Below are 23,341 nucleotides of genomic sequence, written 5' to 3' on the forward strand. Positions count from 1 at the left end.
ACCAACACGGTCACTCTGTGGGGGGACATAAATGGCACGGGCAAGATACCACGATGTTGAGCATCACCTTGCGCCCGTGATATGGGGGCAGAAGAGGCAGGACACAGCCAGCACACAATGCCACATGCTGTGCTGTTCCCCTGCCACCTTCCTGAGCAGGTATCACCCAGGAGGGCAGAGCCTTTTTCACAGCTGCTCTAGACCCAGGACATTTGGCCCACCAAGGAGCAACAGTACTGGCATGGCCAGAGCTGCACCGGTGCCAGGGACTCCGTGAACGCACCTGCGCGGATGCACCCCCCCCCGGCACTCACTTCTCATGTGGTTCTCTGCACAGTATATCATGTCAGCCGTATGCACAAACTGGTACCCAGACCCCCTCCTGCATAGCTCTGTTTCCATGTACCCCAAGACAACCCTCCCCCTGGAAACAGTGCAAAAACCCAGTGACACCAGGGATGGATCCCCCTGTTGCACCCCACCAGCCAGACGTGATCCCCTGTGCAGCACCCAGGCAGCTAGCCAGAGCCTCCCACTTTGGGTGGTGCAACTCTCCATCCTGGGCTGAGCTGCATCCCCTCTTCCACAAAACCCCACGCTGGGTTTTCTGGGCTAAAACACGGCAGCCAAGAAGTGCCGGCACCCAGTTAATCTGCTCCCCATCTTACTGGGGTGCTGCAGAAATGCCCAGCAGTGGATAGACAAAAGCATCAGACAACTTGCCACAGGATTTGGGTCAGAAGTGTCCTGTTCCCCATGGGCTCTGGCTTTCTGTCCAGCACATGCAGCCATGGATTTTGCCACAGGGAAGGCAGGAGATGCCCTACCAGGAATCACAGGCCATGGGAGTGAAGTCCAGCTTGTGCTTTGTCTGGAAGATCAGCGTCTTGGTCCAAAGCTACAGGATGGAGAGCGGCTGGAGGGGAGTTGCAATGGCGAAGAGAGCAAGTGGGGACCTGTTCAACACTCTCTTCTGCTGCCCGAGAAGGAATTTCAAGCGCCCACGGAAATTCAAGGCCTTAGAGGGGATTAGAAAATGTGGGTGTGAAACAAACAGGGTGATGGGAACTGGCTGCGCTCCCACCCCTATGGGACAAGTGGCCCCTAGGGAACACTCTGGATGCAGAGGGGTGTCCTGGTGCAGGGCTGCATTACCAGAAATCCCAAGGAGTTATCGAGCAAGCAGTGGAAGCAGCAGGTGAAGCTCCTCTCCACGAAGGAGGGCTTTTCAGGGCGGAGGTGCTGGGTGCTGGATGCGGTGCTGCATCCAGCCAGCAGCAGCTGGTCAGCGGGAAGGGCTGGGAAACCAAAAGGAAAATGAAGTTTTCCAAGCTGCACACCTTGAACTCATGGCCTTGCGGACCTGCTCCTGGTGGAGACTTTGCTGCTCAAGTGAACCCATAAGCTTCACAAGATGGGTAAGACCTTGACATGGGAAATTACCAGTTCATGACAGTTTCTGGTCCCCGCAAGCTCAGCTTGCCTCCCAGACAGGAGCAAGACAACAAGCCGCCCCCACTGAAATAAGCAGGATTTCAAACACTGAAAAGCAAAAAGGCTTGGGAAGAAATGACCCCATCCCTCCAGCACAGCTAAAGACAGCACATCATTGCTGTTGCCTGCTTTTGGTGACAGGGGGCTGTGCCAACCCCTTGGGATGACTGCGATTCCCAGGGGGAGGCTATGGGATGCTCCTCAGCACAGGGCTGTGCTTGGTGGCTATAAATGCCAGCAGGAGGGTTTTCCAGCACGGGATGGCCATGCAGAGGTGGCTGGCTGGTTCCTGGGGATCGCCACTGGGGACTGCCCCTGCACTCACTATTGGCAGCGTGCGGGCTGCTGCCGGACGCCAGGGCCCCATGCAGCTGGCAGTGGAAAGCGGCTCTGTCGTCTGCATGGATCATCTCGTACACGCTCTGGTAGACGAGATCCAACTGGAACAACACAAGGGAAGAAGAGTGTCAACTCCTGCCCAGCCTGGCAGAGGTGTCTGAAGGAGGACACAGCAGGAGGCTTTCCTTCGTGGGTACTAAAAGTGCAGTGATTGAGCATAAAGAAGCAGGAAAACACAGCCAGCTTTGTGCGCCACATGGAGATCAAGGACCAGGAACCGGCTGCTTTTTTAGGGAGGGTGGCTCAGGAAGGAGGAAAAGGGAGCAGAGAGTGGGTCTGCCTGGGGAAATGATGGGAACAGCTCAGAGGTTTCTAGAAGCAATAGAAATGGCTGTGTCTCAGTAACCCTGGCTGCTCAGCACTGTCAACACCACCCATTTCCCCAGTGTCCCCTGGCAATAGCTAAGCAGAGCTTTCCACCTCATTCCCCACACCAGCAAGGCTGAGGTTCTCCTGGTATCACCCAGCCCTTCCAAGGATGTTTCACACTAGCTCCTGATCCTTAACCACAATTCATGGGAAATGCTGAAACTCCAGCTCCCTCCCCTGCCATGGGAGCCCCTGCTCTTTGAGAAGCTTTGCTCCCCATCTGTGGGGTGAACGCTGCAGCAGCGGCATTTGCCTGGCATGTCTTAACTTCTAGTATCTTCTCGGGACCAAATTCAGACAAAGAGCCAGAAAGGCTGCGGGTTGTCAGAGGGGAATTTGTTTGTGGGGTACAAACTGCCAGTCTGCAACAGCACACAAGATCTATCTTGCATTGCCATCCCTAGCCCTCTGCAAATAAGCAGTTTTGTTTCTTCCACAGGCTCAATGTAAAAAATAATTTCAGGCTGATCAAAACATTTTGACGAAACCAAACTAATTTTTTTTTTTTCAGATTTATGCAGGGGGATTTGCTGTTTTAAAAAAAGGTTTTTGTAGGTTTTTTTTTTTAACTCCAAACCTGTGGGAAGCTGTAACCCAATGCAAACCATCTTCCTTCAGTGGGCCAGCAGGCAAGACAGACATACTGATGCTGGGCTGTAAAGTTGGCCACACAGCAGAAACACTGGCAAGTCCTCACACCTCCTGCCTCCCAACAGAGCCCCCTTCTTCCAGGGCCATGCCTTGGACCAGACTCTCCCATCCTGGTCCTGCATGCTGTCGTGGTCAGTGTGGCCCTGCCAAGCCCACGGGGAGGCTCAGGGCATGGACTGCCATGTCCCTACCCTCAGAAACATGCCAGAGCAGAGCCTCCTGCTTAACCAGACATACAGGTACTTTGAGAAGACCACTTCCTGCCTCTGACAGGTGTTTTGACTTGGTGCATCAGCCCATGAGGATCCTTCTACAGTGAGCTGGGAAAGGGTGCAACAAAGAAAACACACCAGTCTCTGCAGGTGCACCGGGAACCCATGCAACGAAATGGGTTGGGCAGCCTCATAGCACTCCTGTTGACTCACTCCTTTGGCCAAAGGAGCTGGACGCCAGCAGAATTGGAGGTAACAGGGTGGATATGAGGAGACACCTGCTTTTTCTTGGCATCCTGTGTAAACCACGGTACTTCAGGGCACTGACACTACTTACCAGCATGATACCTTCAGCCCTCTAAGTGAAAGCATATGTGCCCAGCAGCATGATACAAGAAAAATCTCACGCCCCTCTAGCACGCAAAGACAAGAGAATACAGAGGCTGACATTGCTTGCTTGCATCTGTTCCTACTAAAGTCACAAATGCGCTTGCTGGCTTTCACAGCCCCCAAAGAACATGACTCATTTGAAAACATACACCAAAAACAACCCAAAGGGTCTCGGAGGGAAGAGGAAAGCCCTGGCATTGGCTATCAGCACCTCCTTCGGATGCATGGGCTGGGCTGCATCCGTCTGTTTACAGCCAGGAAAAAACAGTACCCACCTGATGAAAGCCCAGGTAGTCCTGCACAGTAGGGGGGATGTAGAAGATGTAGCCATCTCCAGTCACAGCGATGACAAATCCATTGAGTGCCTGAAAATATAAGTTGAGCCCAGAGTTACTCTCCATAGTTTCAATCCAGCTGCTGAAAGATGAACTTCTCCAGGTGTTTCTTCAGCATTCAGGGACAGGAAGGGACCTTCTTCATCAACAAGGAACACACAAAAAAAGGAAAGCACCTTGTGACCACATAAGACTTTTAATCCTGCTTAGTTGTTTTTTTTGGGGGTTCCCCCTCCCCCCCCCCAGTGTTAGCATAAGCAATGATCAAAGGTGGACTGACCATTTTTTCTAGACCCATTGTTGAAGTCTTCTCACCGCAGGGCAGCTCCTGCATCAGGAAGAACCAGCTAAGGAGAGGTTTCATGGAGGACCTAGTTAGTTACCTCCTCTCCAGCTGTACCAGCTGGGTATAGATATACTCTCTGGGGCTATTCTGCTGGCAGACCTGATTTTCTCTAAGGAACTTGCCTACAACTTCAACAACAAGGACCAACAGGCAGCTGGGAGGAAGGACTGCCCTGAGCCGTGCAGGAGCCTGGTAACTCCTGGAGGAGATTAGCTTCAGTTCAAGCATAATGAAAGCCTTCAAAGATGGTAACCAAACTGCAGTCGCTGACCAGACACATTTATCCTCTCTTTCATTTTAAGGATGACCTCCAAAGATACTTTGGGCCCTGCTCCTCACCCTGAATTTTACAGTTAGGGGGTTATACAAGCTTATTTCTGCATTTCTGTATGCCTTCTCCCCACGCGTTCTCCAATCACCCCACAAAACCTGCCTTTTAATCCTTAGCACCTGAGGACATCGCTGTCCCTCGGACTCCTGCTCTCAGCTCCAAGTGTACGTGAACAACTCATCACAAAGTACATGAAGTAAGAAGAAATCTAGTCACTGCTATCATTCAAAGATAGTAAATGCAGCTAAAACCAACACCCACCTTGAAAGCAAAAGAGGTGGGAAAATCTGGAAAGTCAGATCCCAGATTTGTGAAGGCCCTGACATCACATCTGTGACACCTGATGTGGCACCCCCTAGTCCTTATAAGCGTGCAGACAGTTTGACACATCTTTGAGGAGGTGACAGCATCCTGTTCTCATCTGTCTCCCATTACGCAGGACCACAATCCCTTCCCATCTGATTTTAATCTTGTTCCTGACAAACATCTCAAGATGCCCCATTGCTTTTGAAGGCCCTCATCCTGGCATTGAACTGCCACTATAAGACACCATGCTGGGAAAGTTACTCTCCTCTTGCCTATGTTCTAGATGACAGAAGATAAGGCTTTAAACACAAAAAACCCCCTAATCTGTATTAAAAAAAAATCTTTGTGCTCATACCATCTGCCAACTTCATTTCTCGCCTTGCACTCTGCAATTACATATGCATGGTCTGCAGTTAAATCCACACCCAACTGGTAGCTCCTTGCTTGAAGACGACCAAACCCACATCAAATTAGAGAAACTATTCCAAAACTATGGGAGATCATGGCTGGGTCATCGGGAGGGGAGCTCATGCATCAAGTGAATACCCAGAAAAAGAGGCAAGATGAAGGTCCAGAGATATCTGGTGACCATTTCAGGCTGATTTCCTCTAAAAGGAAGGTACTGCACTAGATAGTAATTCTTGCCCCCTGCTCTTGTCTGTAATAGATTTAATTTATTGGTGAATAAAAGGAGAGAAATTAGGAAAAGAAAACCCTAAGTGGAAGTCTGGGTTTAATCAAGATGTGGGCAGAAGTCTCAGCAGGTCTCATAAGCATCAGGCCAGGACCTACCACAAATACAGACTCTGCCCTCGCTGCCCAACTTGGCCATGCTGAACTGCCCCTGGGGGGGACCATGGGGACATGCCGTTTGCTTGAGACCAGGCTGGAGAGAAGGGTCCAGCTACCCAGGCTGCTCCTTCAGCTCCACTCAACCTCTCCCCCCATGCAAAGAGGAGGTAAGAGCAATCTGCTGACACAGCTCATGCATTTGCCCATTTACAGTGACACTTAGGCTCGCGTGGGATGGCTTTTTTTAGTCGCTTGGATTATTTGAGAGGCTGTTGGATTGAGCATGTTGCTTGATACCATACAGATCCAGCTTGCAGCAGGACCGGTCCCTTTCCTTTGTGCACTGCAGTCCCCCAAGGGGCCCTGAGTCAGTTTTCTGCAAATTACAGTATCTGATTAAAATGCTCTTTTGGAAAAAAAAAAAAAAAAACCAAACCAAAACCATCAGGCAGCTCAGCTGGGGGATTTCTGTCACACTAACACCTCACAAGCTCTCCAGATGCCTTCAATCACCCAAGGCTGCCAATGTTCTGGTGGCTCAACAAATTGCCATCATATGGCCCAGCCCAAACCCCTGGAGAGCACTTGGGAGCAACTCCATTGTGGGACTGGGGCAACCCTGGTCTCCCTCCTGGCTATCGTGTTATTCCAGCTGCTCCTCCGTGACTATCACACTTGCAGACAGCTGAGACCGCTCCAGGGAGTGAAGCCCACATGGGAGACTTCATGTGGTCCAAGCTTCATCACCAAAAGTCATGCTGGGCTCCCAGGAGTCACCATCTCAGCAAAATCCCCCATGGGGACTCCTGCTGGGGCTCTGCTCACACCCACCTGCCTGTCCATAACGGTGGGTATTCATGTAAGCCTGTGTAGGAGCAGGGTTGAAGGCACCAAAGTCAGACTTTAAGGAAAGCCAAGCATCCGTCTGCTAGTGTTCGGAGAGGTGGAAGAAGGGAGAAAAGGACTGAAGACCCAGAAAGCACAGACATGCGATGTCAGGAACACAGCCACAGAAAGATTAAAGGTCTTGCACAGACTTGCCCTGCAGCCCCACGGAGCAGCATGTTTTCAGTTGACATGCCCAGATGTTTATTCAGAAACCAGGCTTTCCATGTGACCTTTTTATCCCATTTCCTTCCAGCTTACATTTATAAATTGCAGCCCAAACAAACAGCATTCTGGCCAGCTGATTCACCAGCTCCTTGTTCTCTGAAGTTCATTGAGAGCTATTTCATTAGACACACACTGGCCTTTCTACAAAGCAAAGCTCCCGCCACCCACTAATTTTGTCCACCACTGTCTTCCAAGATCCATCTTCCTTTCTTTCCCCCCCACAACCTACAAACTGAACCTGGGCTTTTTCCATCCCAGGCAGACTGTGAACTCATCCTAGAGAGGTCATGCAATGAGCCAGGTAGGGCAAACAGTTCCTGGTGGATGTTTTATCCTGCAGTTATCACCATTCTCCTCTTGGCATTTACTAGAACACAAGGAACCCACCACCTCGGAGACTAATCAGGGATCAGTCCCTACACTGCTGTACGATACCCCTGCACCTCTTGGTTGGGGTGATGAGCTCGTGCACGTTACGTCCATGAGCTGCAGCAGGTCCCAAGGAAAAATGCCAGGTTTGGGTTCAGTGACAGCTAACGCCTGCAGCTACAGGCGCAGACAGCACCCGATGCCTTTGCAAGAAGGGCACAACCCACCACCCTGAGCCCTGCTCTGTTCATGGATGCAGGTTACGGTACAGCCCCTACAGAGCCGCTGCAGAGTAACCAAAGGGGCAGCAAACTGTGGTGGGGGGTGGGAGGGAACAGTGGGGACGGGGACCCATCCCAGCCAGGCGGTGTCACTGGTCCCTGTCCCAAGGTGCTCAGTGCCTGCCGCAATCGCAGCGAAGCAGATCCTGGCAAGGCAGGGTCTTCTCTTGCTCCACACGTGGGACTGCATGCTCCATAGCTGCTGTACAGTTCAGCAGACAGGGACCAGCCATCATGACCAGCAGGTAACGGGAGCCAAGGGAAAACCCCAAATGACCGAGCTATGGCACGATACCTGGAGCAGCAGTTCCCCCTCAGGAAACAGCTCTCTGTCGACCTGTGGGTCCATTCGTCTGTTCCCTCCTGGGAGCCTGGGCTGATCCAGCACACAGTCACCAATGTCTATAGCTGTGGCTGCAAGCAAGAGGGCAAGAAATCAGCATGGAAGGGGCAAGCCAGGAGCCTCTTCCTCCTCCTCCCCACCCCGGTGCTGCTCATGCATGACTGCACCATGCTACTCAATGCACAGGAACCCACCTCAGAGGAAGATGAGACCAATGGTAGCTGGAGCAGAGACCCTTTACAGAGCCATCCCCAACTTGCCCAATGCCTCCTCCAAGAGATTATTTCCCCTGCTTGGTCCCATTTCTGGGAAACCTCGCTTCTGCCAAGATCTGAGGCAGCGATGCAAAGGATAGAGGGGAGGTTAGCATTTTTGGGCTGCCTAGGCCAGGAAACACCACCCAACACAGGAAGAAGTTACAGGTTACAGCCTAGTAGAGCTGGAGTTGGCTTCAAGCTGCCCCAGTGCCACAATATCTGCCTTCCTGCCCTTCAGGGCTGATGAAAGACAGTGGCAAACCTTCCCAAACCATCTGAGATGCCATCAAAGCACCCATATTTTTTCTCCCTTCGGCCTTTGGCTGCTTAGAAGCAGATCAGAGGGTTGGTGGCCTCAGCACTCCCAGTGAGACACCTGAGCAGCTCTCTGCTCCCAGGACTTGCTGCCATGACCTCCCCAGGCTGATTCACGTGCTGCCTCATGCTTCCTCGCTGGTGCCTTCAAGGCAACACCCGTGGGTGCAGCCAACGTGAAACCTCCTGCCCTGGTCGCAGGACCTCAAGCATCGCGGGTCACACAGAAAAACGGTTGTTCAGGGAACAGGAATGAGGACGGCAGCTCGCAGGGACATCCCCAGCATGGTACTTCATCTGCTGGGGAATTATCCTTGAAAAACCTCAGTCCAAACTCAGCTTCCAACAAAAGGACAATTTTCAAGGCATGTTTTTGTGCCAACTTGACCAAAAACCCACAGGAAAACGTCAAAGCAGCCCCCGTGTAGGAACCACCCCACCTCTGTCACTGCCACAAGCTCCTGCAGCACCCTGAGGTTGGACAGAACTCTCACACCTTGTGCACAGCCACATCCCAGCAGGGCATCACTGCCTGCCCCATCTGAGCCTTGGGTTTCTGATGGTGCTGCATGACCTTGGCTGGATCCAAAGGGAAAAGGTCTTCTGAATTTCAGGGGGCAGTAGGAAATGAGGAAAAACCCCAAACCATCCCACGTCTGACCACATATTTAATTTTCTCCGTGGTAGAAGCTCTTACCTCACCACTGGAAGGTTTTAAAGGTTTGTTTTTTTTTTTTTTCCCAGTAGCACCAAGTTCAAAGCCAAAATAATTCCAAACCTAAAAAAAGTTTCATCTGAAACCGCTGATGTGAGACATTTTGCTTTTCATCAAACCACCAATATGCAAAAGCATTTTCCCTGACAGATCTACATTTGTGTATTAAAAACCAGCCTGAGGTCAAAGCATCGCTCAGATCTATTTACATGTGGAGCCTGATTGACAGCAAGCACCCACCCACGCAGGCTTTCAGCTACCAGGCGCATGGTTAAAGATAATTAGCTGAAGGTCTTGCACAAGGTGACACAGAGGAGTCACACTGTTGCAGTCACACAGGTTTAAATGAAAGTGGAGAGGATGCTCTGAGCCCATTAAGCAGAATTAGCCTTGATCTCTATCGCTGATAGAACTGGGCTACTTCAGCCTCCCCCAAACCTTGAGTGCTCCTTGGAGAGCTCAGGCAGCAGTTGCATCTTCTGCCCTTTCCACCTGTGCCCTCACTCACTGGAGGAAAGCCCAGCTTGTGGGCAACTCCCACAGGACATGCCTTCCCCTCCCTGACAGCTCCCCTCTGGGTCAGTTTAGCTTATGCCACAAATCTGCATTGCCCCCTGCGTAAGCTCACATTCCCATTTCTGCAGGAGACGATGCTCTGCGTATATACTTCCCAAATAAGCAAGAGGTAGATCAGCTGGGCCAGGGGATGCAAGACCTCTGGGAAAGTTTGGGAAAGATGAGGTTCAACACCAAGAAAGCAGTCACTGTGCTCAATTTACTCATCAGTCACGGAAAGGCACGTCTCCAGGAGTTTCGAAAGGCAGGTTCGAGGCAGTCACCAAGCAAAAAGCCTCCTCACACAATTGCCAAGCGATCCCCAAGGAAAAATATCCAAAGCCCATCTGGACCACGGGTATGGCTTCAATTTGCACATGATGGAGCAGAATAGTTTCAAAATGAAACATTGATTCTTTTTTAAAATTTGAATTCTTTTGAAGGGCTGACTCCTCTCTAAAGCATTGAAATGAGGCAAGCTGGCAGGGAAATTCAAAAAGAAATCAAGTTCTTCCAAAAAAAAGCTCCAAAAGGGCAGAGAGCGTTTTGAGAAGATGCACGTCCCGAGAACACATGGTCTCCAGCTCTCTGCCAGTGTCCACTGGCAGCATGTGCAGGGAGAGCTGCAACGAGCTGGGGAGAGCTGCTGTGGGCTTACAGCATCCAACACGAAACACCTATTTGCTCATTTTGTGCTTTCCAGCAAAATTATTTCTTCCAACTCTCCCACCGATCTTAGCAAGGGGCTTTTAATCTCCCATCAGAGATGCTCACTTCCCCTACTCTCAAACACAGTGGTCCATTTCTGCACAGCTGAGCTAGAAAATCCTGCAGAATCTATCTCCCATGGGACACACTATGACAACCTGGCTTGGGGAGAAGGCCTGGAGCACAGAGAGAGGATAGGAAACCCAAAGAGATGGTGTCTGCCAACTGCTTTGCCACCAGGCATCACTGCACAGGGGTTGCAAGGTCCTAACTGCAGGGCATGGATTGTAACTGGTGCTTTTAAGTATTGGTGGTGTAGAGCAGATAGTGTTCACATCCAGCCCAGTCCTCACCATCCACAGCCAGAGGCCAAGGAGATGCTGAGGCCAGTGCATGAGGCAAAATGCATGGTGCTCTCCCACCAAAATAATCCAGATACATGTGAAATGAGCTCCCCTTACTTTCATCATCACTTCAACACCTGTGGCCCAGTCTTGTTCTTGCAGAGGGCTTCTCTGCTTCAAGAGAAAGCCACCCTGCTGAGGATGGCCAGTGGTGGAGTAAGCATCCAGCAGATGGGCAGGGCTGAGGCTGCTCTCAGAAGCCACAGCCATTCCTCAGTGGTCTAGATGATCCAAAGACCTCCTGTACCCTTTTTCAGGTGGTGACCCTCTTCATGTTCAAACATGTCATGACTGGGTATCCTCCTCAACCAACAAGTCGGGAGCAAAGTGTCCCTGTTGCTCTCCCCCTCCAAACAGGTCTCTGAACTCATCCTCACTCAAACTGCCAAGAACCGCAGGGGTTGGGAGCAATCCCAAGAGATGCCTGAGCACATCCACATAGAGGACTCCAGGCCCATGTAACCACCAGGGGTACAGAGGCTATTCCCAGTCACTTTTTTACTTGGAAAGGAAAAAAAAGAAATCCTTTTAACCAAAGTGCAGAAAAAAACCCCACCCCATCTGCAACATGGGTAACCTCATGGGAGGTAGGGATCACTCCTGAAATGTCCCCCATTTGCTTGAGACAAGTTATTAGTCTCTGGGGGATTTCACCAGCACATAAATCCACACTCACCAGAAACAACTTGCAGGATGATCACCCCATGACAGGCAACGCTGGTTCCATCTCCTGATGACATGAGGTGGTGGCTTGGAGCCCTCCTTCCCCTCCTGCTGGCTCCCTGACACAGCTGGGCAAAGACAATGCAGAAGGCATCTCTGGGACATGCTGCAACTCTGGAGCAGAGCTTGCGGCAAGGTCAAGCTGGAGCCGGTGCTACCAGGAGTGGGGAAGACCGACAGCCAGTGTTCTCCACCCCAGCAGAGCAGGGTACGTGATGGGGAGATGACACCCCCTGGAATCCAACCGAGAGCCCCGGGTCCCTCAGCCTGATGAAGTCACGTCTCCAAGGGGCTGATGGCTAAGATGCACCGAAAATAACTGGTGTCAGGAAGAAGAGAAGATCCCTGTCTGCTGCAAGGCAGGAAAAAGCAAGGTGGCAAGCCTTATTAAAAGCTGGCTATTTCACTCCCTGTTTAAGATACTCATTGTAATGGACCATTACATGTTGAGACTCACTTCCACATGAAGCCGCTGAGACCACGAAGTTAATGGGATTAAAAGAAACAGGTCCAACGTGTATACAAGCTATAATAAACCCACAATAAAAGAAATAACTATAGATACAGGGACAATGCACATTTGCTGTTTGTGCCCAGCTTTTTCAGTCTCCTGCTGTGCATCTTTGAGAATTAATGGGAATTAATGCAAGATTAACAAGACCATGACAAAACTGAACTGCAGTTACTAGACAAATTCTAGGCATTTGCTGAAGCAATTTGGTGATCATTTATATTTTCAAAGTGCTGGGATAGAGGCTATCAGTGTGTAATGTTTAAGACAGGAGGGGGAAATCCAGCTCTGTCCTGAACCCCTACACCAGCCAGAGCACTGGAGGAGGCTTCCTGCTGCTGGTGTGATCCCCAAAGACTGGAAGGCTTTCATTCAAAGGGAAGCCAGGGAGATGTCAGCCAGGATCAGTAACATTTTCAGCATTAATGAATCAGCATGTGTCCTGCACATTCCCAAGAGCATCCCTTTGGGTTGGCTTTCTTGCCTCTGCAAGGAGGTTTCTTAGCCCTGCAATGTGGAGGAAAGACATCAAGCATGAGAAAGAAAAAAAGACAGACAGACAGACAGATAGACAGAAAAAGGATCAAAGCAATCTAATCTCTTCACTTTTTGCTCATCACATTCATGAAGAAAAACACAGCAATGCAGCCATGGAGGCTAACATGTCCCTTGCCTCTGACATAGTTTTGCCACTGAAAAAGAAAGTTATTGGTAAAAAATCCTGGAGTCAGTTCTGTTCTCATAGGCTGAGTTACACTGGTGGGAGATGGCAGACTTCACCCATGGCAAGCATTTGTCTTTGAACAGACTCCAGAGATGCCTGGCATCAAGAAACCAGGAGCTCCCGGCTCTTCCAGCAACACCAAGCCATGCACAACTGTTTTCCTCTTGGACCCAATCCCAAACCCTGTCAAATTAGCACCAACCTTTGCCTCAGCTGTTTAACAAAGACATCGTGCCAAGCAGAGCGGGCTCATGCCATCCAAGTAAAACAGGCAAATGCCAAAACCACAGATTATAAACCTATTAGAAAAAGTCACCCAGCTTTTTTCTGAGGAGCATGACAAATGCCCAGGGGAGTGCTGGCAGCCCTGAACCTGCTGCTGCTGCAAATGCTCCCACACGGTCCTGCAGGATCTTGCCCAGGGAGGGATTTAAGCTTGACTCCTTTCACTGCATCAGTTACTTCAGGTCCAAACCCCTGCAGCTCTGGCCCATAGTAACAGCAAACAACAAGGAGATGAATAAAAAAAGCTAATTTAATGCTGACTGCAATGAGATTACCCCGTGAAACCTGCTGCCAGCTGCCCCACAGCAGAGCATTGCAGAGTTGTAGAGCAGCAGAAGTGGAAAGGGACCTGGCAACATCTCCTAGGCCAACCCCCTACTCGAGCAGGTTCAGCCAGAGTGGGTTTCCCAGGACCATGAGCAGTCCCTGGCACAGATGGCAGATGGGGATCTTGGATCTAACCTTCCTAACTGCACCAGTGCAGGGACCGTGAATGTCTGAGACTGCTGGTGGGAAGCACAGACCTGGGAGGATTCATCCTGCACTCGTCCATGGGCAGGTGAACGGAGACCCACCGGGACTCCAGCTCCCATGGTGGCAGGACCATGCCACCCAGCACATCCTCATGGATTCCATCTCTGCACTGGCACCTGCTGGTGCTCAAATGCTTGCCTGTGAATGGCAGGTCTAGGCCTTGCTGTGGAGCTAAGAGGCTGTCATCGTGACTGAAAGGTGGCAGCCAGGACCACTTGGACCTTGCACATATGAGCTCAGCACAGACCAAGCAGAAGATCCCATCATGGCTGTCTGGAGAGCCCTGCATGCCCAGGGGAAAGACTGCATCATGCAAGACCTTCCCCAGGTTCATCCTAAATACATTGCAACCATGACATGGGCGCAGTCTAAAAATAAATCCACATATACAAACGTCAGCTGCAACGCTGACTACTCTTCACAGCCTGTGACCTGCCACCCCTGGTACACCAGCATGAAGAACAGCCCCTGAAGCAGGTCCCACCTGGGCAGCTCCTACCTGCAGCCTTAACCACTTCTCTCCACCAAGCCAAAATGCCCAACAACCTTGTAGGCATACCTCTAGGTCTCCAGCTATGCTCGCAAGGTGCAGAGTGAAGCCTGCAAAGGAGACAGGCTTGCCATGTGTTGGTTGGGTCACAGCCCCTGCAGGACACTATCCTGCCCTCCCTTATGCTTGGGCAGCAGCCCAGACTGGGTGTTCAGTGAAGATTTCGCAGGAGATGAAACAGAACAAGGACACATGTGGACCACACGTTCTCAAAAACACGCACATGGAAAATAGCATCTCCTGCCCCAGGCTGACACTGGGCTGGGTGTGGGCCAGTGGGTTACAGGGAGGTACCCCACTATTTGCCATTTGTTATGACCTGTTAGTCATCTCAAGCTTTTCCAACCTCCAGAGCATGGTCTCGTACCAAGAGAGGGGTTTCCACTGGTTCTCTCTATTGCAGACCTCACCACCTGGGTGACCTTAATCTAGGAAGAGGGCATGGCAGCACATACCCTAAGCACATCCTCTCCACCCTGCAGAGCACTTTAAGCCCCATTTTCTTGCTGCTCTCACCCTTGGCAGAGCCACATCTGCAACCCCCAGCATCTGCTTCTTTTGTTACGCAAACCCTAGTAAATGAACCCCAGCACAGATCTCCAGCTAGTTGGAGGTCTTCCAAGCCACTCAGCACTAAACAAATCCATCCAAGCTTTCATGAGATCTCACTGTTTGCGGCAAGTGGAGCTCCTGTCACACCATACAGAGCCCAGAGCATCATGGCAGCCAGCAGCACTGCAAACATAGAGACAAGCTTTTCTCCTTGGGCACTCACTCTCAAAGAGACAGGGATCAGCAAAGTCACTCCAGATTTATCTGGGAGATCATCAGACATAGGTCCAAGTAGCAACCACTGCAAATTGGTTTGCAGACAGAAGCTCAGCGCAGGTCTGGCAGTGAGGTTCAGCCATTTTTTATACAAGTGACAAAACCTTTAAGTGCCTTCAAGGCAGGTTTTGATAGCACCAGAATTGTCGTTGCTATCTACCAGCACTCAAAGGCTGGATCTGATGAGCAAAGCTCGGAGGAGACCAAACCCTGAACCTCCACCTTGCCATGTTTTACCCATATAACCTTGGGCAAGATTGAAACCTTCCTGATGCTCAAAGCAGGCTCTGACCCTGTGAGCATGGAGGTGCTTCATCTAGTTCAGGAGAAGAGCGAACACAGGACTGCTCAACTACTGCAGGTCCCTACCTGAGGTATAGCCAACTGCACAGGGCAAGCTGTTCCCCTAGGTGTGCATCAGCCACCAGCTGGTGACAAGTGCATGCTGCAAAGCAAAGGAAGAGGGAAATTTGGACTTCTGGGTCTATTCCTCCTCCTGACTATAGGGAAGAGTCAGACCCAGGGGGCATAGCCAGCAACATCCTGCTGGCACTTGGCACACATCACCTGAGGGCCACCATGGCTTGAGACACACATCTGCCATACACCAACCCTGAGACAGTGCTGCCTTCAGCTTCACCAGCAGTAGTTTATGCACCATGCTACTCCTAGGAGAGCGGGGAGACCAATCCTGCCGACCTTTGTACTGTAGAAGAGCTTGGCTAAAATATGCTGAGATTTTAGCAACCAATCTCAAAATCCAGTCCCACCTGACCCCAGGGGAAGGAGTGGTTCAGGAGCTGACAAGCATGGCCAATGCAGGTGATTTCCCTGAATACCCGACTCCAAACTCGCATGCCAAATTTTCTTTTCTTTTTTTTTTTTTTAATTTGCACAGGGAAGACTGTGATAACAGGCAGAAGAGAGCTGTGCAACATCTGCAGCGCTTGCACCAGGGGACAGACAAGTTACAGCAGATGTGTGTATGCCTCAAATGAGCTTATGGAGGCATGGAGCTTTGAGAGCTTTCCTCTCAATGCCTGAAGCTTGTCATTTCCAGCAAACTACAAGTTTTTCTGATTTCTCATTAAAGCACGGACAGAAGAGAGAGAACATTTAAAAGCAAAGCAGATTTAAAAGATGATCCAGTGAGTCACTACCCTGCAGCAGCACCTCCTGGTTTCGAAACAGCCTTGTGCTCCAGAACCAAGTTCAAATCCCAAAAGCTCTTTCTTTCAATTTCAAAAATTAAATCCTTGCAAGCTTCCAGCTGCAATCCTGCTGCCTGCTTATTCAACTGAAGACCCCAAGCGTAAATCATGATAACCACGATCCTCCCCAGGTGGGAGAGGGGAGGATGCAGAAGCTCCTGTGCACGTGCTGCTGATCCACAGCTCTCATGGCCTTGGCCACCGCCCTCGCTGTGCCCACCGACCAGCTCTTCTTCACACCCTGAGGAAGGTGATGGTGAGCTAAAAACAGCATTACAGAGGAGTAACACAGGGATATCCAGAAGGGAACATGCAAGTTTCACACCAAGAAAGTCTGAGCTTTGGGAGCAAATTTCCTGGACCCTTTGGCCATTGATTCCTTTTCTGCTTTGAGTTTGTTGATGGGCATGGGCAAACACCATCAGGAAGGGGTACCCCAGCCAACACACCCTGCTCAGCACCAGCCCACTACACGGGGCACCCAGGCAGGCAGAGCTCCAGCACGGGCTCCAGATGACCTGGGTCTGATCCCACCCAGATGACATGAGACAAGTCCCTTTCCCTAGTATCCACCATGTAAGCAGGCACTGATACCAGCATACAAACCCACTATGGGTTGCCTTCCACTCTGTCCCACCCAGGACACTGCCCCAGACCCTGCTGCCTGACTTCCTAAACCCCATTAAATGGGTCTGTCCCCAAGCCACAGGCACATAACACCGACATATCAGAGATATCAGAGAAGATGGAGAAGGTTGGAAACCCCTTCCTCACATTTCTGCTCATGTAAGCAGCCAGGCAGGTTACAGACAACACAGGGAAGCTCAGTCCTGTGGCTGGAGCGAGCATGAGAAATGCAGCGCAAGAAAACGAGGATCCTCAGGGCATCACTCTGAGCCCACCTGCAATTTCGTTTCTGAAAGGAGAGTTTGGACACTGGGTATAAACCCAAGCCTGCAGACGGATTTAGAGGCCAACACAGCCAGCCCAGAGCGTGGTTTCCTGAAGGGTGACCAATTCAGTTGTGTGGTGCTGCAAAACTCACCTCTAGGTCACTGAGCTTTTAACGTGAACCCATCATGAATCCTGTTTGCTTTGTCCATCAGACAAAGCAACCTTACAAAAGTGACTGTGCAAATATTTACAGTATGCACAAAAATCTGTGCAAACCCAGCCCTAAATCCAACATGCAAAATGGGAGCTGGGCTCGTTCCCTAAAAGTGAGAGCCATGTTTGGTCTGAGATGCAAACTGGTGGAAACACCAGGAATCGGTCATTTTTTCAATGAAGAGTAGTCAACCCCAAAACCAGCACAAGATCAGAAAAAGATCAGAAAAGCTTTAGAGCTTGTCAGAAAACGCTAACCATCCCTGCTGAGCTTTCAGTCCATCTACAGAAGTTGCTACCATTTCTGTCCTGCTTAGAGGAGGTCTTATAAAATGTTTCTAAAACAGATCCTTCTCCACCAGCTGCTGCTTGTTCATGGCATCTGTGTGGCAGATAATTTATACTGACCTGGGCCAGCATCACAGGTGCCACGTGCATTTTTATGAGACCGCTGGTTACAGCCCTGTCCGCTGGCATCAGAGGGGAATGCTCCATGAAAACCTGAAGTTTCTGGGAAGTTATCAGCAAAACCCCCTGCTGGACCTACACAGGTCTCTGAAGCTGTCCAGGGAAGCCTGTGTGCTGGTTTTCTTGCTTCAGGAGGCCTTGCAGTAGGTCAAAATGGGATAACTCAACAGCTCTGACTGAGGGCTGCAGTCAGACAAGCTCAGCCCACATGCAAAGCTGGCACGGCCAAAGTGAGCTTCTGGACACCAGTACAAAGCCTGGCCAGCTCAACCTAGGCCAAATACCAGTGAAGTTTCACTGATAACTCAAGTGGGTGTTGCATGCTCTGCAGGACAGTATAACCCCCTCCATCTGGAGAGGAAGGTGTGTGGATCCTTCCACCCCCCCAGAAGAAACCAGCCGAAGACCTGTCACCTCTACAGAGTCTTCCTGAAAGGGTTTCCAAGTCATATCACAGGCAGCAGGAGGAAATAGCGGCTGATGTAGATGTGTTGGGGAGGACCAGAGGTTCAGAATAAGCATCGTCCATCTCTCATCTCTTATCAATCTCTCCCCAAATATTTGAACTGAAAATAAAAAAAAAAAGCCAAGAAACCCACCACCAGCAACAAAAAGCCAAACCCAGTTTGGTTCGTCTCTACTCCCAGAAGCACTGCCACAGGGTAGGCTGTACAGGAGACTTGATGAAGCAGGGAGGGAGAGCTAGCAGAAGGACACCAAACGGTGGGCAGCAGCTAATTCCTCCTGCCTTTCACAAACAATCGGTCTATCTCCTGCCCCAAAGACTTGAATGTCTGCTCCAAAGGCACGAAGCCAAGAGCAGGCAGAGCCTCGGATGGGCTTTTTGGCACACGCTGAGTTTCTTGCAAGAACCATCTCTAGCAGTACATGGGATTTTTCCTTTTAACCTGTGACACAGCCCAGGCAGGCATACGTCCAGGGTCACCCACTGGCATCCGCCTCCCTGCCAGACTTGTTATAACCATGTACATTGGCTCCACATAGACTCTATTAACCCTTTGCCTAGGAGAAAGGGCAAGTGCCCGGACTCGATAGAAATGCTTAAAAAGAGGAACTCTTTATCAATATGGCACCAGTTAAAGCTGCCTGGAGACAAGGCAATGGGCTTGGGCTGCTGATGGAAAGAGGTCGAGGCAGCAGAGGACAGGGATGCTCGGCCAGGCAATCCCATACTTTCCTGCTGCAGGAGAGGAGCCTGCATGAAGCAGAAAGCAGATGACAGCAAAACTGAACTGGAAAGCATGGCATAAGGGCTTTCACCATCTCCCCCCGGAACGCTTGATGTGATACACGACGAGCAGGCCGTTGAGACTTGCAGATGACATGGGTCTTCATCAGGCAGGGCTTGAACCGAGGTGAACCTTGATGAACTGGTGGGATGATCTGAAGTCAAACAAGATGCACTTCAGGACAGACACAGGCAAAGCAAGGGGAGGGAGTTGGAAATCACAGGCACAGTGGCCAAATGGGAGTAATTGGCCTGGCAGAATGGGTCTCCAAGGAGGGGTAAGGCTGCCACCGAACACAAACCCATTCAATGATGATTGCTTTTCCAAAGCAGCTCTCACGCTGGAAAGCACATGCTGAGCCCCTCCAGTGGGAACCGCTCCTGCTCGGAGGCAGGGGTCCCAGCTGGAGAGCTTGGCATAGGGGTCTCCTCCTGGGGACCAGCTTCCCCAGCTGGAGAGGGCCCTGGGAGAGCCTCAAGGGACTGGGCATGGGGCAAAAGCTAAGGGAGCCAAGTTTATTCAGTCTTGGGGGGAGAAGACGTGATAGGAGCCTCTAAGTATAGAAAGATGCTGATGGCTTCCTGCCTCCCACAAGCTCTGTCTTCACCAGGGTCAATCACCCATTCCATCAAGCCCAAGGCACTGGAGATGAAACATGTCCCTGTCCACACATCATGACCCACCTCCATGCCATGCCACGCACACGCACCAGTCTGTGCCTCTCCCAGCTGCAGGAGTTACCCAGTCCTCAAGCACTGCTCCATGGTGTTGAAGCAACCGCTTTTTTAAGTGGGTTATGAAAGCAATCCCCGGCAGGCCTTTCAGGCTTTATTTGCACTGTAGACTGCAGTTTGTGTGCTGCCGGCAGGCAGGGGAGTGTGGTGACTCACAGGCACGGTGATTACCCCTCCAGCCAGGCTCTGCACTCCCATTTTCCCTCTTAGCCCAGACATGTGCTGGGTGCCGCAGAGTCCAGCCATATCAGTAAGGAGGGCTGATTGCTGCCTTTCTTTGAATGTCAATGGAGAAAGCAATGCAGGTTAATGCTACGCCAGCACTGCCTTGGATAGGAGGACCTGTTGCATCCCCAAATCATCACATCTTGCCATCATGGCATTAGGCTGCCTAACCAGCTACCCACCCTGCATCTCATAGACAGGCAAGGAGTGAATCTTATTTCCCAGGTTTGTTCCCCAAAAAGCAGACAATGGAGGAAGTGATATTCAGCAAGGCTTGCTCTCAGTCCAACTTTGCCTTTGAGGAGCCCTACAGCATCCAAAGTGCATCCAATGCTGCACATGCAGCAATCACCCCTCTCGTGCAAAGGCAGCCAGCATAAGACATTTTCCCTCCGCAGCAAGGTGCCTCTTCACGCCCCTATCATGTCCTTTGGGGTCCTGCTCTGAGGAAAGACCTCCTGGGTCACAGCCTTTCTGACCCAGCCACAGTCAGCCGGCACCAGCACAGGCTCAGCAAAGCCTTCAGCAGCCGGCAATGCTTAGGAAGATGTGCCGAGGTGCTCGGGGAACAGCTAACACCACAAGAGAGGTCAGGCCAGCACCTGGGGCCAAACAGCCAGCATCTCCAGAGCAAGAACGAGGGTCCATCACACTCACAGACACACTGGGTGGTCCACCAGCCACTCTTGAGTCCTTTGCAGAGGCAACACACTGTTGTGATGCTCCAACACTGCCCCAGTGATGGGATTTGGAGGAGCAGGAGGGAGCTGCGCTGGTTCCCACCTGAGAAACCAGCTCTGCCAGAGAGATCCCACCATTGCAGCCCCATGTGTGAGCTACAGCTTCAGGACTAGGAGCTGAACCATTCACAACTCCTGGGCCTGGGAGAGGCTCCTCAACAGGGTATGGTGTGAGCACATCAGCATGAAACTTCCCTGGGGTATGGCTGCAGCGAGAGGGCGGCCAGCAGTAGCTGTGCATCCAGGGCAGCTCGGCTGATCTCTTTGCAGTATTTTTCTTGCTCATTGTTGTGGTTTAACTCGGCAGGCAGCTAAACACCACACAGCTGTTCACTCACATCCGCCGCAGTGGGATGGGGGAGACAATCAGGAAAAAAAAGTAAAATTTGTGGGTTGAGATAAAGACAGTTTAATGGGACAGAAAAGGAAGGGAAAATAATAATAATCATAATGATAAAAGACTATACAAAATAAGTGATGTACAATGCAATTGCTCACCACCCGCCGACTGATGCCCAGCCAGTTCCCAAGCAGCGGTCACTGTCCCCCGGCCAACTCCCCCCAGTTTATGTACTGAGCATGACGTCACATGGTATGGAATATCCCTTTGGCCAGTTTGGGTCAGCTGTCCTGGCTGTGCCCCCTCCAGCGTCTCGCTGGCAGGGCATGAGAAGCTGAAAAGTCCTTGACTAGTGTAAGCACTACTTAGCAACAACTAAAACATCAGTGTGTTATCAACATTATTCTGATACTAAATCCAAAACACAGCACTATACCAGCTACTAGGAAGCTGCTCCCCTCCACCCACGGTGCTATTTCTCTGTCAGACATTCCCTCCGAAAGTGATGGGGCCAAGGTCCTCTGCTCCCTGCGCTGCTCCTGACCGCCCCCCAGCCTCTCCCGAATTGCTGGCCTGCCTGCTCTCCACCTCCGCGACTCAGTTTCCAAGACAAAATTAGGTGGTCTCACTTTCCCAAGGATGTTGCTTTTCCAAGACACCAGGCACCCATAACTGACTAAAGAAAATTAGATTTGGGTGTGCAGCATCCAAAAATGAAGGTGATTCCCTCCAGAGGGGACAAGGATTAAATCTGTGCCATAGCAGCAAAAGGCCTGAGGGGTAGATGTCCCATGAGCATAGCACCTCTCAGCAACCATTGCCAGCTCCTCCACATTTCTGGAGACATGGCACTTTCCTCCCTGGTTTTCTAGGGCATTTTTAGGCCAGTACCTCAGCTAAAGATCCAACACTGATGCATTAACAAACAAGGGTCTGATACCAAAACTCATCATCATCCTACCTTCAGGAGACACAACTCTCCATCCCAAGACAAACACGGCTCAGGTGGGATGTGAGCCATGCAGTGGGGACTGACCCCAGAAGCTTTTCACCCCTTGCAACACAGACAGTCACCCATCAAGTAGCTCTTCACCTTCAGGTATCCGACAGCCAGTCGGAGGATGGAGAGTTTATCAAGCCTGCTGCACACATCTTCAGGGAAGGACAGCAAGCCAGTCAGCTTGTTCAGCTCCCGGTTGAGCCTGTCTCTATGCCGCTTGGAGGGGTTGGACTTCACACCCTCAGGGGGTGGTGGTTTGGGGCTGGAAGAGGCACAGCAGTAAGAGGTTAGTTAATGACTTCAATGAGTCTGAGATGTCACCTTGTCTCCTTTGGTTTTTAATGTTGATTTGAAATTTCTAGCTTGAAGAAAAGCTCTTCAGACTAGATTGCATCCCCTAACATGCAACACATATTGTTTTGATGTAATTTGTCTAACCACAAACTCCCTCTCCACAGGCACCCTTGCTTCATAAAGCAGCTTTGGATAACAGCGTCTGCCAGTATTTAGCAGCAATTTAAGCTCTCCCCTCTACTACCGCTCTTGAATCTCATCTGGCAGGACTGCTCGCATGTGTGACAAAAGGAAATGAGTATAAATGAAATGCAGTGAGGTGCCTCTTGAATTTTCATTGCAGAGAGCTACCAAGGTGTCTTCTAAGCACAGATGGAAAATTGTAGCATTTCTCTGGAAAAGCTCAATCATGCTGTTTTGTAACGTCAGCATCAGGAGGAATATACTCTGCTTCTCAGAGGTTGGGTACAGCTCATCACCAAACTTGTCCATACAAGCTAGGTAAAACACACAGGCACCTGTGCTTTTAGGTATTCCATCAGCCAGTGGCTTAAACACTTTTGAAATCACAGTCACTCATTAGGAAGGAAAAAAATGAAATAGTTTTCCTTTGACTCTGTCTCTGATTAAAGGATATCTGAGGAAACTCAGAATAATTTTCTTCACCTCTCTTTTTTTTTTTTTTTTTTTTAAAGAAAAGTCCTCTGCCCACTCACTATCCAAATCTAGCCCACAAACAGCCAGAAAGAAGAGAAAATGAGACTGGAAATGAGCAAGGAGTGCTGCTCTTTATGGGAGTGGGTAAAATGCAGAGGTGTAACAGGGTCTCTTGGATAGTCTGGCCAAGCACTGAAAGTGCTCTGGCTGAGACACATGGGGTGACACAGCCAGCAGTGAAGCACCAGAAGGTTAAAGGAGGACACCCCAACATCTCTGTTCCTGCATGTCCCCAGCTGCAGCACACAAGATGCTTCATAGCCACCCTTGAGGGAAGGCATGATGAAGAAGAAAAGGGCTCTGGTGATGCCGGGCAGCTCTTTTGGCAGCCCATTTCTATGGGCAAATGCTGCACCCTGCACCCAGGAACTCCCAGGGCCAGAGGCTTCACAGTTCTCCATCCTTAGGGATGCCA

General features: G+C 50.7%; 1 protein-coding gene across 1 annotated transcript in view; it reads right to left on the minus strand.

Moving 5' to 3' along the window:
* Window positions 1-23,341, minus strand: part of LOC103914221 (aryl hydrocarbon receptor-like) — a 76,229-nt gene that overhangs the window by 50,482 nt on the left and 2,406 nt on the right. The window contains exon 3 of the mRNA XM_009320837.1: window positions 21,990-22,177. Within this exon, the coding sequence (XP_009319112.1) occupies window positions 21,990-22,177 (188 nt within the window). The remainder of the gene's footprint in view (window positions 1-21,989; window positions 22,178-23,341) is intronic.

The sequence above is a fragment of the Pygoscelis adeliae genome, unplaced genomic scaffold, assembly GCF_000699105.1.
Source record: "Pygoscelis adeliae isolate BGI_AS28 unplaced genomic scaffold, ASM69910v1 Scaffold63, whole genome shotgun sequence".
Lineage (NCBI taxonomy): Eukaryota > Metazoa > Chordata > Aves > Sphenisciformes > Spheniscidae > Pygoscelis > Pygoscelis adeliae.